At 43.2% G+C, this 14297-nt stretch overlaps 1 protein-coding gene and 1 long non-coding RNA gene across 3 annotated transcripts in view; one reads left to right on the top strand and one right to left on the bottom strand.

Moving 5' to 3' along the window:
* Nucleotides 1-8964, top strand: part of HGD (homogentisate 1,2-dioxygenase) — a 41976-nt gene extending 33012 nt beyond the window's left edge. For both annotated transcript variants that reach the window (XM_025475904.2, XM_035709842.2), the window contains exons 12-14: nt 2219-2345; nt 5786-5967; nt 8602-8964. In XM_025475904.2, coding sequence (XP_025331689.1) covers nt 2219-2345; nt 5786-5967; nt 8602-8751 — 459 coding nt within the window. In that variant the 3' untranslated portion in view covers nt 8752-8964. The remainder of the gene's footprint in view (nt 1-2218; nt 2346-5785; nt 5968-8601) is intronic.
* On the bottom strand, nt 1291-3179 carry LOC125754247 (uncharacterized). The gene is made up of 3 exons (XR_007407933.1): nt 2962-3179; nt 1786-2088; nt 1291-1336 (listed from the first exon to the last, which is right to left on the bottom strand). It is a non-coding gene; the product is annotated as an uncharacterized LOC125754247 (long non-coding RNA).
* Nucleotides 8965-14297: the final 5333 nt, after the last annotated feature.

The raw sequence follows: 14297 nt of genomic DNA, 5'->3' as shown, positions 1-14297 counted from the left end.
CAGCCTGACAGGCAACACTCACCCTTGAACACAGCTTAGTTCTTATAGAGTATCACAGCAACTCCTATAGATGGCTAAAAACTTAGTATCTTCTTGGCCAATGTATCCCCAAAAGAAACTAACTGCTAATGTTAGTGATAAAGTGATAAGAAAGAAACAGCTCTGGATTTGGAAAGTTCTTTCTTGTCCTGCTCACAAATGCTGAGTCTGCTGGGTCCGGCTGCCTACTCAGGTACCTCCACTCCTGGCTGTTTTTAGCAATGATGGAGCAGATAGTCCTCTTCTGAAGTTCCTCAGAATGTTCAGTGCTTGAATTTAAAACAAAGGATGTTCTAAAATGTGAACTCAGTCATATTTTTCACTCAATTAGAGGGCCACAAATAGGTCCCTAAGCCCCCAAGGCCCCACATTCGTGATAAAGTGCTAGCTCTGAGACCCTGCAGGAAAGTTCATTTTGCAGCCTAGTTCATGATAGATTAACTTAACCCAAAAGCTGGAGGGATAATTAGAGCAGGAGCCAGAGAACCAAAGACAGAAAGATTACTCTGAGCCAGTTCAGCTTATCTCTAGGGGAACAAAACTACCTTTTGAAGAGAGACAACTTGTAACAAAACCAAAAGGGAATAGAAAATGAGGCATCAAGCCCAAAACAGCATGAAAAGGGATCCAGAGACACTGATAGAGCTTTATTTGAGACTCACTACGTTTTCTTTAACAGTTTCAGATCATTTCTCAAGACAGATGAAGAAGTATAAAGTCTCACGGTGATAGGGGTGGGTTCGGGGCTTGCCTTTGCACAGGTTCAGTCTCTGTTGTGCTGCTACAGTTATTCTTCCAAAATCCAGCTCCGACCATTCTACTGCTGCATGAGAAAACCTTGCAGCCTCCCCATGGTTTAGGATTGTCTGAGCTCTGAAGCATGGTGTTGGATGCTCTCCACCATCTGGCCCTAGACTCATTTTTCCAGTACCAGCTCTTACCCTCTCTCCCTTCTGTAAATGAATTCTGGGCTTTAGCCTTCTTGCCTTTTAGCAAAATTTCTGTGCTTTTTGATGCCTTTTCTATTTTCTGTGCTTAAAATGCCTTTTCCTTTCTTTCCTTCTTTCCTTCCTCTTGCCCTCCTTTTTCTTTCTTTCTCCTTTCATTTTTCAAGACCTTCCTCAAATACCAACTCTTCTTTGAAGCCTTCCCTGATCTTCTCAGGTAGGCAGGCATTCTGTACTCCCTTGGATTTTTATTTATAAGGCTAGATTGACCTTGCCACCTTAGTGTGATTAGTTGTTTACTTACCTGTTTTATGACTCCTCCAGCCCCCAGACCCCTGCCACCAACAATGCTAAAGGGGCAAGAAATAGATCTCAACCATCTTTGAATCCCAGACCCCAGCATGTGAAAGCAAACATAATTGATTTCAATTAAGTTGAATCTCAATCTTTCCATTGAAAAATCCAAAATTCTTTTGAAATCGTAATATTGTCCCCCAGCCTATGCCTTCTACATTACCACTCCCCAAACTAATGATGTAATTGGTATAATTTAGACCTGAGAGTCAAACAAGGGAAAGAAAGTAATGAGGGTACCACCTGGAATCTCCGTGATGCCCCCAAAGAGAACTATATCCTACAACTATACCAAAAGTTGGGTACTATTTTATTTCTATTTCCACCTCACTCCAAGCATCCTTTCTGTGGAGAACTCCCTGTGGCACATACCAGCTCTGGTCACCCTGACCTGAGATTGGGAGGCAGGCACGACTGATTCTCAGACCCACAGGGTAATACTCACATGAAATGGGGGCTCAGCAGGGTGAAAAAGCAGCTCCAAATCCTCTCAGCTGGTGTTAATTCACTTTTCTTCAAGCACAGCAAGAAGGCAAAGTCAGATGAGTGATTTCTGCACCTCAACGACAAGCCCAGACTTAGCCTGGCCTGTGTGGCTTGATCAGAAATTACAGTGTTGGGGCATGTGGGTGGCACAGCCTTGGCCTCTTGACCTCAGTTCAGATCTTGATCTCAGGATTGTGTTTTCAAACCCCAGGTTGGGCCCCAGGTTGGGCACAATGCGGGCTCTAGTCTGTAGGTGTGGAGCCTACATTAAAAAAAAAAATTAAAAAAATTAGAGCCAACTCAGAAAGCCTTTCCCATGTGGGTGACATGTGTACCATTGTCCAGTCACCACCCTTTTACTGTGGGCTCAGTGTCTCTTTGTGCTTTCACAGGACCCATCCATCTTCACAGTGTTGACCGCCAAATCTGTCCGTCCTGGAGTAGCTGTTGCTGATTTTGTCATCTTCCCGCCTCGATGGGGGGTTGCTGACAAGACTTTCAGGCCTCCTTATTACCACAGTAAGTCTCTATTTCACCATCTAATAAACATTTCTTTAATCACTAAATGCATCACCAAGAATGAATAAGATATTTCATAGCCACACTTAATGAAGTTGGCATTTTTAATTGTACACTAGTCAGCTGTAAATCCAACCTAAAGGTCAATGTACAATTCCACTTCCTGGAGATTGCATTTTTGTACACAGAGCTCTGGAAAGACTCTGAGGTGCATTTCATTTGGAACAGTCTTAAAAACAATTCCCTTTCCTTAGTCAACCTCAGGCCTTCTGACTTATATATATACTAGCTCCCAGGTCCCCCAGATCCCCAAGATATAGCAGTGCACTGAATAGGCAATTTAGGCATTTATAGAAGGTATGGAAGTATGGAAGAAAGGCACTTAATGGTCAAATTCCAGCACCACCTTTTTCAGGTGACACCATTATGGTGGAGAAAAGGATACAATCAATTACCACTACAAAGACACCAGATACTTCATTAATACAGTCAAAGCAAACTACTATCTTTTCTGAAGAGTGTCAGGCTCCTCACAGGCCCTGACTGTTCTCCTGGAAGTTAGTCCCCTAGAGGATCTGCTGTCCAGGAGAGAGAATTACTTTAGTTTAGCCTGTACCTTACATGCTAGTCCTTGATAATTCACTATTTCACAGAGTTATTGTGTTGAGGTTACTTTATATAGCGGTTTTCAAATTTTCATATGTGTCAGTGTCACTGGAGGGCTTGTTAAAACACAGATTCTTGGGCCCCACCCTCAGAATTTCTGCTTCAGTAGGTCCAGGGTGGGGCGTGAGAATTTGCCTTTGTAACAAGTCCCTATATGCTGCTGATGCTGCTGTTTCAGGAACCACACTTTGAGAACATCGAGAATATAAAAATCACTTAGAATGCCTACTAAAAAAAATTCATCCCAGCACCCACTCTCAGAGAGTATAATTAGTTGGTTCTGAGATAGAACCTCAGAATCTGCATTTTGAGTTAACAAGTCAGAGGATTCCGACATAGAAGGTCTATAGGCCACATGTTGAGAAGCACTGGCCTGTGGCTCATCGCCCACCCAAGGAGAAGGCCAATAGAGCCGTCTAAGTTAGACACGTTTGCTATTATGTTACAGCTTTCAAGCTACTTTGGTTTGTAGTTCAGTCATCTGAAACAAATGACCTTGTGAAATGCCTCTTATAATTTTTTAAAAGACTCTCAAGTACATTTGACCCAGGATAGATAAATATCTGAAAGGTATGGTTGCCTGTGTTAGTTGGAAAAGCCACAGAACCCCAAGTTAGAGATTATTTTTTCCAGAGATATTAAAACTATTGCTTTAGCAATAATCAAAATCTTTGCTACTTTGATGTGACTTTATAGGAAAAGTGGAGAATTATTTCTGTAGAAATATTGCCTCCAGTCATCTTAATGTATTTGAGTCAACTGGATTCAACATTAATCAGAGAGGCAAGGTCTACCCTCCCTCTGTCCTTTGAAATATAGAAAACGATATAGAAATGTCATCACCAAAGTCATTGCTACCTAAATTCATATTCAGATCAAAGCTGAATTCTGTACTGCTCTCTTCTTAAAATTAAACCATGAAGGTGACCCTGAGGACACCTAGATTGAGGAGTGTGACAGCATATTTCAGTCATGAGCAGAACTGCTTTTAAAATATAGGCACATTATGCTTATAGTTACTTCTTTTCCTCTATGTCTGCTTCATGGAGAAATGAGTAGAGCTATGATCTGGGTCTTACCTTTTCTATAGGGGCCTGCAGCAGCATTTTGTTTCCTAGGCAGGATGAACATGGTTGCCTAGGCAATGACAGAAATATTTTGGCACTCAGTTATACTTCACATGTAAGGAAGAGGGCTGGGGCATTTATCATGCCAAATGTCCAGCTTTGCAAGGGTTGCCAATGCCATAGCTCTCTGCTTTGTTCATAGTCTGCACTCTCAGCCCTCTCACAGGAAAGACTATTAGAGTAACTTTGGATGGGCTGTGACTTACTCCTTTCTATCATAGCACTTAGCACAGTGTCCAATTACGTATGTGAATGGATGGATGGATAGACAGATAAATGGGGTAGGGAATGGACAAGTGTGGGTAGATGGGTGAATGAATGAAAAGGAATTTAAATTTTCTCAGGTATTGTATTTAATTCTTGCTCTAAGTGTGCTGTTGTTCTAATAAAGAGCTTTATTTCTTTTTCTTTAAAGAGCTTTATTTCAATAGAAACATATGATTGAAAGAGTGGGAATGTGGTGATTTTTGTAAAATTTTGTTGACTCCAGAAAGCACAACTAAGACCAATGTGCTTAACTTAGATTAAAGCAAGTTCCCATTTAATATGAGAGAAATTACTAACACCCAGAGCTTTTAATAATATACTAGGTTGCTTTGTTGAGTAGAGAGCTTCCATTCACAGGAAGCATGCAGGCAGACCCCAGGAAGTAATCAGTCAGGAATGATATAGAATATTCTTCTGTATTGAGTAGAAATAGTGATCCTTTCCAATTTTAAAATTTTAGAATTCTATAAAGAGAATATCAATGGAAATAGAAAAAAAAAAAAGAATGAACCTAAGAGGCATTTTGGAGAATAGAAAATAAGATGAAATGTTCAGATACAGAAGATAATGTTTGTTAGACTATATAGCATTTATGGACAATTTTTACAGCTGCTAAGATACTTTCACAGAGATTATCATTTGGTAATAGATTCCAAGTCCAGGGTTCTTTCCATTATATGAATCTTCCATCAACACATTCCCACACATACACACTTCATCTCAGTTTTCTGAATTGGAAACCAGAAATATGGTGATACCATGTACTACTGTGAGGCTATTTGGAGGAGGATCAGATCAGATCTAGAAAAGAAGATGAGGGAATTCCCAGGTGGCTCAGCATTTTAGCACCTGCCTTCAGCCCAGGGCATGATCCTGGAGTCCTGGGATCAAGTCCCATGTCAGGCTCCCTGCATGGAGCCTGCTTCTCCCTCTGCCTCTCTCTCTGTCTCTGTCTTTCATGAGTAAATAAATAAAATCTTTAAAAAAAAGGAAAAGAAAAGAAGATGATTTTAATATAGGGCTTATCAGCCTATCAGCCCATCCACTCTTTATTATAACTTTCATTTTAATTATTATTAAAATTCTTCTCTGGGCTATGGTTTTCTTTAGATCCAACATCATTTCTTTCAGGCAGTGGAGCTTAAGACCTCTGATAATCCGCACGTCCATCAAGTAGAGTTTTGCCCACCAGGAGTTCCACACTAATGAATGTTTTGCAGGTTCCCCTCCCTCCCATCTATCTTTATTCTTTAGTAATCCTAAAAAAATTATAAAATTCTCCTATCTTCTTGGCATTCCATAGACATAATGCTTGAGAGGTCTTGGTACTTTACCAGTCTTGATTGGATACTAAAAATAATACTATTTCAACCTTCCCAGGGAACTGCATGAGTGAATTCATGGGACTTATCAAAGGTCATTATGAGGCAAAGCAGGGTGAGTTCCTGCCAGGAGGAGGCAGCCTGCACAGCTCAATGACCCCCCACGGGCCTGATGCTGACTGCTTTGAGAAGGCCAGCAAAGCCAAGTTGGCACCCGAGAGGATTGCTGATGGCACCATGGTAAGCAAATTGAATGCCAGGCTCTGGCAGCCTCTGGGTTCTCCAAATTTCTTGAGAGTACTGGCTAGTTGTTTTTTTGTTTGTTTGTTTGTTTGTTTGTTTGTTTCATTTTTCCAAAGTCACAGAGAAGTCAAGAGAGGAGAGTGTGTGTCTGTGTGTTTATTTATTCCCATGTGTGTATGCACACACCCCTGTGTGTATACTAGATTCCTGATGTGGAAGGGTGAAAAGAGCTTTGGACTTGAGTCAGATCTGAGATCAAATCCTAGCTCTTAGTTCTTGCATGACCTTGAACAAGTCACTTTAACTTCTCTGTGCTTCATTTTCCCCATTTGTAGAATGGGTGTGGTGCCCACCTCAGCAGGTGGCTATATTTAACCTTATAGACTGTCTAGCACTGTTCAGATATAAGGGAATATTGTGAATATTACCTGTATGCAGCCCAGAGTATATACGCTGTGTCCCAGAATCATCTCTGCTTTTTGAGGTGACCCTCTAGGGCTACACTACAGTACCCAGGGATGCAGGATGTCACCTTCAGTGGAGTTCTCAAGCCAAGGAGAATCAGGAAGCCTTTCTTCACTATAGTCAGGGCTTGTGAGCAGCAGTTCTCAACGGCTTTCTCATTTTCTTTTGCTCTCCTTTGGCATGGGACGAAATTGATGGGATTGAAAACCTGTTTTGTATTCTTCCTGTATCAGGCTATAAACATTGAAGCTGAACAAAATTGCAGTTGGCTGCGGTACTTGATTTTTATTTTATTTTTGAATTCTTGGAGGTGGAGTTTATGGACCACAAGGAGTAATTTTATGCTAAATCACATGCAAATTTGCTTTACCTTTTCAAACAAATGCCTTCAGTGTAATCTGACTTTAATAAAATCAATAGCACAGGCCTGCCTGACTCCATACCTAGTTTGCAAACAGAGAGCATTATCTGTCTCTCTATCCAATGCAGTTTGATTTCAGTCCCAATTCCAGGACCAGAGTTGATGGAGCTGATCTGCAAGGGAAAAGGTGCAGAGTCCCACCTACTTGACCTTGGCTCTTTCCCTATCCAAGAGCCTTTGCAGAATTTCTGTGCAACCCTACTTCTCTGTGAGATGTGGTTTGACAATTTCCATTAAGCTATTGCCTCCAAAGTCTCTTTGGGGTACATAGGCTACCCTAGAACTGCCACTTAGTAACCTTTGGTGCCCAACTTGGCTCTGGATAGTTAGTGTTATCAGGGAGCAGTGTTCTGCATCAGAGAAGCAATGACAGGGCTGTTTTTATGAGGAGCAAGACCTTGGGAATTGCCTAAGGCTTGGGGAACTAGCCAGAAAGAGCTATCCTTATAAGGGATTAAGGGCAGGACAGAAGCTGGGTAGGGAGTTCAGGATACCTGGCAGGGTTAGGGTCCGGCACTTTGCCTAGACCTAACTTTAGGTCTCCATCCTCATTTCCCATTATATAATTGGGACCCAGGCCCATCTATACACCTTATCCTTATTCCGGTTTGGAATAAATAAACTTTGTTCAATACTGCCTCCACAGCTCAACTGGAATGGGGTTTTGTCGCTCTAGTCAGACAACAAGGCTCTTAAGCAGTCCTCAGAAATACAAGAACAGCCATAATAATAACCCTTATCTCCAAATAGTGTTCATAACATGCATAGCACCTCCGTGTGATCTCATCTGGTCCTCACGTTAAGCTTGTCATGGGAAGGCAGGCAGGGGCAATCATCTCCCTTGTTTATAAGTATAGGGAGGCTCATGTACATTAGACACCAGTACTAACACGGGTACTCTGGGATGTGACACAAGAGAACTTTAACTTCCTTTTGTGCATTTATATTTTCTAAATTTCCAGTAATGTGAACACATAAGAATTGTAGGGTTTTATTCCGTTTTTGTTTTTATTTTATATTTAAAAGCTTCAGTGGATAGGAAAATCAGCAATTGGTGAAGCCAGAATGTCTAAGCTGCACAGAACATTTGCATATTCTTTCTGTTGAGGACAAAAACCTGAACACAGCAGGGCATCCACCATTCAGAATCTTCTAGAATAGGGTTCTTGAAAGTGCTACAGTCCTGCCTGCCTCCTCCTTCTCTTCTCCTCCTCCTCCTCACGCTCCCTTTTCCTTCTTCCTCTTTTCCCAGCCCATCTCTTGGTTGGAGTCCTGAAAAAGAGAACTCAAATCCCATTCTGCCACTTCTTACTACCATCACCTGACAAGCCATTTCCCGGCTTTGAGCCATAGTTTCCTCCTCTGCAAAATGGGGAGCAGGGCCTCCCCACAAGGACATAGCCTCAGTATGATGGTTTCTAAGAAGATGAACAGTCCTCGAACTCTCCCTTTCTGCCCTTGGATCTAGCAAATTTAGCTCCATAATGCCGTAAGGACAATGTGAGGCTTATGGGCCCAATTCTGTTTTATAGAATGAAACGTGGAGCTCAGAGAAGTTAAAGTCTCACTCACATAAGTGGCCGAGCCAGAGTCGGAACCCAAGGCCTGTGGTCCTCCCCATGTCAGCACCCGCAATTTATTATTCAGATTCTGCCTACCTACATCTTTTTCTTTGACGTGTAATCAAATATGTTTTATTATCCATCTCACTTCTTCTTTCTTGTCCCCCTCCTCATTTCCTACAGGCATTTATGTTTGAATCTTCTCTAAGTATGGCCGTCACCAAGTGGGGGCTCAAGTCCTCTAGTTGTTTGGATGAGAACTACTATAAGTGCTGGGAACCTCTCAAGAGCCACTTCACCCCTGATTCCAGGAAACCAGCAGGACCTAACTGAGACTGGAGCATTTGCTGCCAAAATTGAAAATGGATCTGTGTGGTTTTGTTTAGAATTTCATGCCCTCTGGTAGTATGGGGTGGGGGGGGGTGGTTAAAATGAGAACTCATTTTTTCACAGTCAAGTAATTCAGACATTTGTCGAAATGTATTTGGAAAGTTCTGTGTCAGCTTAATTACTCAATAAATACTTGGCTGATGCTCTGTGTAAGTAGTTAGTGGTCATAATCAGGTCTTGATGATACCTGTCATGGCCACATTAGGGGCCCATGAGATCATCTCAAAATTAAGAGCCCTTCACATGAGTTCAACCTGAATGCCTTTATCCCAGGAGTGCAAATCCAGAGTGTCTACCACAGGCCACAAGACCAAGTCACAAGGAAGGACCATGAACTGAGGCTGAAGCCAAGGTCATGGTCCCAGGCATAGAGAAGCACAAGGGTTCAGCAGAGCTCCAAACATCCAGTGTCATCCTAAAACACATGGGCAGCCAGGCCAGCAGGCTATCTAATCATGATAGTCATGTAGCAGCTAATATAAATGATTATGGACAAAAAGCCCAGCCACGAAGAAGGAGCTTCATTCACTGAGGGGACCAAATGCCCTGATTTTCCTGCTGAAAGCCCCATGTCTCAGGAAACTTTCAAGTCTGGTCAAACCAGAGTGGTTAGCTCCTTTAGCTCCCCTACTATGCACTCATTTATCAGTCCATTTGGCAACCATTCATTGAGTCCTTGCTACGTGCTGTCTACAGAGTGAGATGCTGGGGGTGAATGACTGAGAAGGAAGGAGTCATCTCTCCCCTCCCTTAGCGAGCTCCCAGTCAGGGGAGATCAGGGCCAAAGAAGATCAAGGTCCCAGTGCAGCACAGAGCCACAGAAAATTGAGGCAGTGCAGTGCACTAACACTGTTCCTAACAGCCCCCGCCTGTGGCCAGCACCCCTGCTAGAGCACTAGGCTGTCCAAGACTTTGAGGGTGAGCTGATTAGGTTCTCTGAGGGAGAGAAGACTATCAAATCAGAATCAAAAGAATGGCAAGTGTGTTTTTCACTACTCTAGTTCGGTAGTTTTAGTACATTCCTCCCACTTTGTTACCCTTATAGCAATTTTGATATGCTGCTCTCAAGTTTTGATTTAAAAACATGTAGTGAGAGTCAGCCATGTATTAGGGCCTAGGAATAGGGTTGCCAAATGAAACACAAGATGCCCAGGTAAATTTGAATTTCAGATAAAACCTGAATTAAGTTTTAGTACAAGTATGGACATAGAAGCCTGTATTTTTATTTGCTAAATCTGGCAACCCCATGTGGGATCTGGTGCAGGAGATAGATATGATCGTTGCCCTTATGGAGGGTACATCCTGAAGAGGGAGATTGATGAAATAAGCAAACAAAATAATTAAGAATTGTGAAACATGCCAAAATAAGCCAAACAGGAACTGACTTGGGAAGGGGAAATCATTCTTTAGAGAGGCAGATCTTTAGTGAAGAAGTGACAGCCAGACCTAAAAGATAAGAACAAGCAAATCATCGTTAGATTTGGACTGGGATGCAGTAGAGAAGAGGAGCATTCCCCCTCCCCCCGCCCCCCAAAAAAGCCTGTAGGTTCAAGAAACTGAAAGAAAAGCGAGTGCACAGAGCCCAGGAGCAGGCTGTTACAACAGTCCCAGCAAAAGACAGCACTGCCCTGGACTAATGTCCACAGGGACAGATATGAGTCAGTTCCTGAGCATTCTGGAGTAGACCTGAAGGACCTGGTCAGCGATCCGCAGGCAAGGGGTGAGGGGAGGACTTGAGGCAGAGCCAAGATGACTGCTAGCTTCTGGTAGTGATATTTCATGGTTTTAAGCAGTAAGGTGGTATCTTTGATGATACCGGGGGCTGGAGTGCCTTCCTAATGTTCCTTAATATAAAGAGGTCTTGATGAAAAATTAAACTTTGTTAACTAGTAAAGCAGTTAATACTTTTAAACCAATTTTTGAAATTAACCAGTATGGCAGTTGCTAGTGGCCCACCTACATCCCACCAGTGAGCACCATACGGTGCTGACCAGCCACTTCCAGTTGCCTGCACCACACCTGCGACTCTGCCCAAGGCCCCAACCAGAACCCAGCAGAGGTGCTGGGATCCAATGGCCCCAGACCCAGCCCTCAACCAATGACAGACGGGCATCGGTGGACAAACACACCAGCTCTGTTGCCCTCCCCTCTGAGGCCTGTGTTTGGCCCTGGCCCTCTGCAACTTCCAGAAGGATTAAGCTCTACCGCTCATGGTGGCGCTGTCCAATAATGCCCTTTTTAAAAAATTTTTTATTTATTCATGAGAGACACAGAGAGAGGGGGGCAGAGGGAGAAGCAGGTTCCATGCAGGGAGCCTGACGCGGGACTTGATCCCGGGGCTCCAGGATCACACCTGGGCTGAAGGCAGATGCTAAACTGCTGGGCCACCTGGGCTGCCCCAGTAATGCCCTTCTTATTAGCTTCCTTAGCTTCCTTACTTTCCTCTCCCTTCCCCTCTCTGCGGTGCTTCCTGGGCTTTCCCCCCAGATGACCCAAACTAAGACAACCGCTCACATAACTTCTTCCCAAACTCCAACCTTTCCAGAACAAACTCCTCTAACTCTGCTCTTACCCACATACCCAGACTCTCATCCATCATCAGTCCGCTGGCCAAGACTTCCCAGAGCTGAAGAAACATCCAGTATTTGCGTCCATTCAGCCTAAGCCATTGTGCTTTATCTTCTCCACCTTATCTTGTTGGCAGCAACTCCTCAGCAAGAGACCTTATTTCACCAGGCCGGGCTGTTCACGCTAATTAAAAAAAGATTTAGTTCCCTCCTGTTGTGCTTAAGATCAGCAAGAAAGATCTGTATCCTTTCCCTAATTCCTTGTTCTCGAAAATACCTTCCTCTACCATGCTCCTGAAGAACTATCCCAGCTCTTTACCGAGAAATAAAAATTCTTGAAAAGGCAGGGGACACTCTGATTACCTTTCCTCCAATGACAAGAGGGTTATCTGACAGATTCCCTTGGCATCATTATATATTTTCCTGTCTGCGGGGTGCACTAGAAGCCACCCTTCTCTTTTTTCTCTTTGAGAGACTTTTCTCTCAGGGCAGGCAGCAGCAATGGCCCTAGAGCAATGGTTTTCAAGAGCAGCGATTTTGTACCTTCCCCCAAGACATCTGACAAAGCTAAGAGACATTTTTGGTTGTCACAACTGGGGAAGCTGCTACTGGCACCTAGCAGAGAAACGTTAGGGACCCTGATAAACATTCTGTAGTGCACAAGACAGACTTCCACAGTGGAGAATTAGCCAGGGCTGAAGGTCAATAGTGCTGAGGCTGAGACACCCTGCTGTGGGCCACAGTGGTTCTCAACTTCAGCTGTACATTGGATATCTCTTAGCAGCTTCAGAAACTCCAAGAGCCTGAGGTATACCTCAGATCAACTAAATTAGAAATGCTGAGGATGGAGCCCAGATGAATTTTGTGAAGTTCTTTTTTTAACTTTTTTTTTTTTTTAAGATTTTATTTATTCATTCATGAGAGACACACAGAGAGGCAGAGACACAGGCAGAGGGAGAAGCAGGCTCCATGCAGGGCGCCTGACATGGGACTCGATCCCAGGCCTCCAGGACCACACCCTGGGCCAAAGGCAGGCGCTAAACCGCCGAGCCACCTAGGGATCCCATTTTTTTAGCTTTTTATTTTAATTCCAATATAGTTAATATACAGTGTGGTAACATACAGATATACAATAAAATGATTCAACAATTCTATGCATTACTCAATGCTCATCATGGTAAGTGTGCTCTTCGGTCCCCTTCATCTATGTCACCCATCCCCCTACCCAATTACCCTCTGGTAACCTTCTGTTTGTTCTCTATAGTTAAGAGTCTGTTTTTTGTTTCATGCCTTTTTTTTTTTCATTTGTTCACTTGCTTTGTTTCTTAAATTCCACAAGGTGTGAAATCATATGGTATTTGTCTTTCTCTGACTTATTTCACTTAGCATTATATATATATTTTAAAGATTTTATTTATTCATTCATGAGAGACACACAAAGAAGAGAGAGGCAGAGACACAGGCAGAGGGAGAAGCAGGCCCCATGCAGGGAGCTCGACGTGGGACTTGATCCCGGGTCTCCAGGATTACGCCCTGGGCCAAAGGCGGCGCTAAACCGCTGAGCCACCAGGGCTGCCCTCACTTAGCATTATTTTTTTTTTAATTTTTTATTTATTTATGATAGTCACAGAGAGAGAGAGAGCGCGGCAGAGACACAGGCAGAGGGAGGAACAGGCTCCATGCACCGGGAGCCCGATGTGGGACTCGATCCCGGGTCTCCAGGATCGCGCCCTGGGCCAAAGGCAGGCGCCAAACCGCTGCGCCACCCAGGGATCCCTCACTTAGCATTATACTCTCTAGCTCCAACCATGTTGTCGCAAATGGCAAGACTGTTCTTTTTAATGGCTGAATAATATTTCATTTTGTATATATACTGCATCTTCTTTATCCATTCATCTATCAAGAGGCCCTTGAGCTGCTTCCATATCTTGGCTATTGTAAATAATGCTGCTGTAAAAATAGGGGTGCATGCATCCTTTCAAATTAGTGTTTTCATATTTTTTGGGTAAATACACAGTAGTGCGATTACTAGATCATTTTTTCAGATTTTATTTATTTCTTTGACACACAGAGAGAAAGAGCTCAAGCAGGGGGAGCAGCAGGTAGAGGGAGAGGGAGAAGCAGGCTCCCCACTGAGCAAGGAGCCAATATGGGGCTCAATCCCAGGACCCTGCAGTCATGACCTGATCTGAAGGCAGATGCTTAAGCAATTTAGCCATCCAGGCACCCCCTATATTTAACCTTTTGAAAAACTTCCGTACTGCTTTCCACAGTTGTTGTACCAGTTTGCATTCCTACCAACAGTGCCTGAGGGTTCCTTTTTCTCCACAACCTTACCAACACTTGTTTCTTGTGTTTTTTATTTTGTCCATTCTGACAGGTGCGAGGTGATACCTCATTCTACTTTTGATTTGTATTTTCCTGATGATGAGTGATGTTGAGCACTTTTCATGTTGAGTTTGTTAGAGTGTTTTGGGGTGTGGAGTGTGTAAGTTCTTTATAGATTTTGAATACTAAGATTTTGGGGTTTTTTGTGGCATTTTTCTAAGATTTTATTTATTTATTCATGAGAATACACAGAGAGGAGAAGGAGAGAGAGGCAGAGACAGGCAGAGGGAGAAGCAGGCTCCATGCAGGCAGCCTAAAGCAGGACTCGATCCCTGGTCTCCAGGAGCACGCCCTGGGCTGAAGGCATTGCTAAACCGCTGAGCCACCAGAGCTCAGTATTCAGGGCTGCCCTGAATACTAAGATTTTGAATACTTTATCAGATATATCATTTGCATATCCCATTCCATAGGTTGCCTTTTAGTTTTACTGATTATTTCCTTTGCTGTGCAGAGGCTTTTTTTCTTGATGACATCCCAATAATTCATTTTTGCTTTTGTTTCCCTTGCCTCTGGAGACATGTCAAGTAAGAAGTT

The sequence above is a fragment of the Canis lupus genome, chromosome 33 (assembly GCF_003254725.2).
Source record: "Canis lupus dingo isolate Sandy chromosome 33, ASM325472v2, whole genome shotgun sequence".
Classification (NCBI taxonomy): Eukaryota; Metazoa; Chordata; class Mammalia; order Carnivora; family Canidae; genus Canis; species Canis lupus.
The sequence above is the reverse complement of the archived record's forward strand: the minus strand, read 5'-3'. Positions and strand labels throughout refer to the sequence as shown.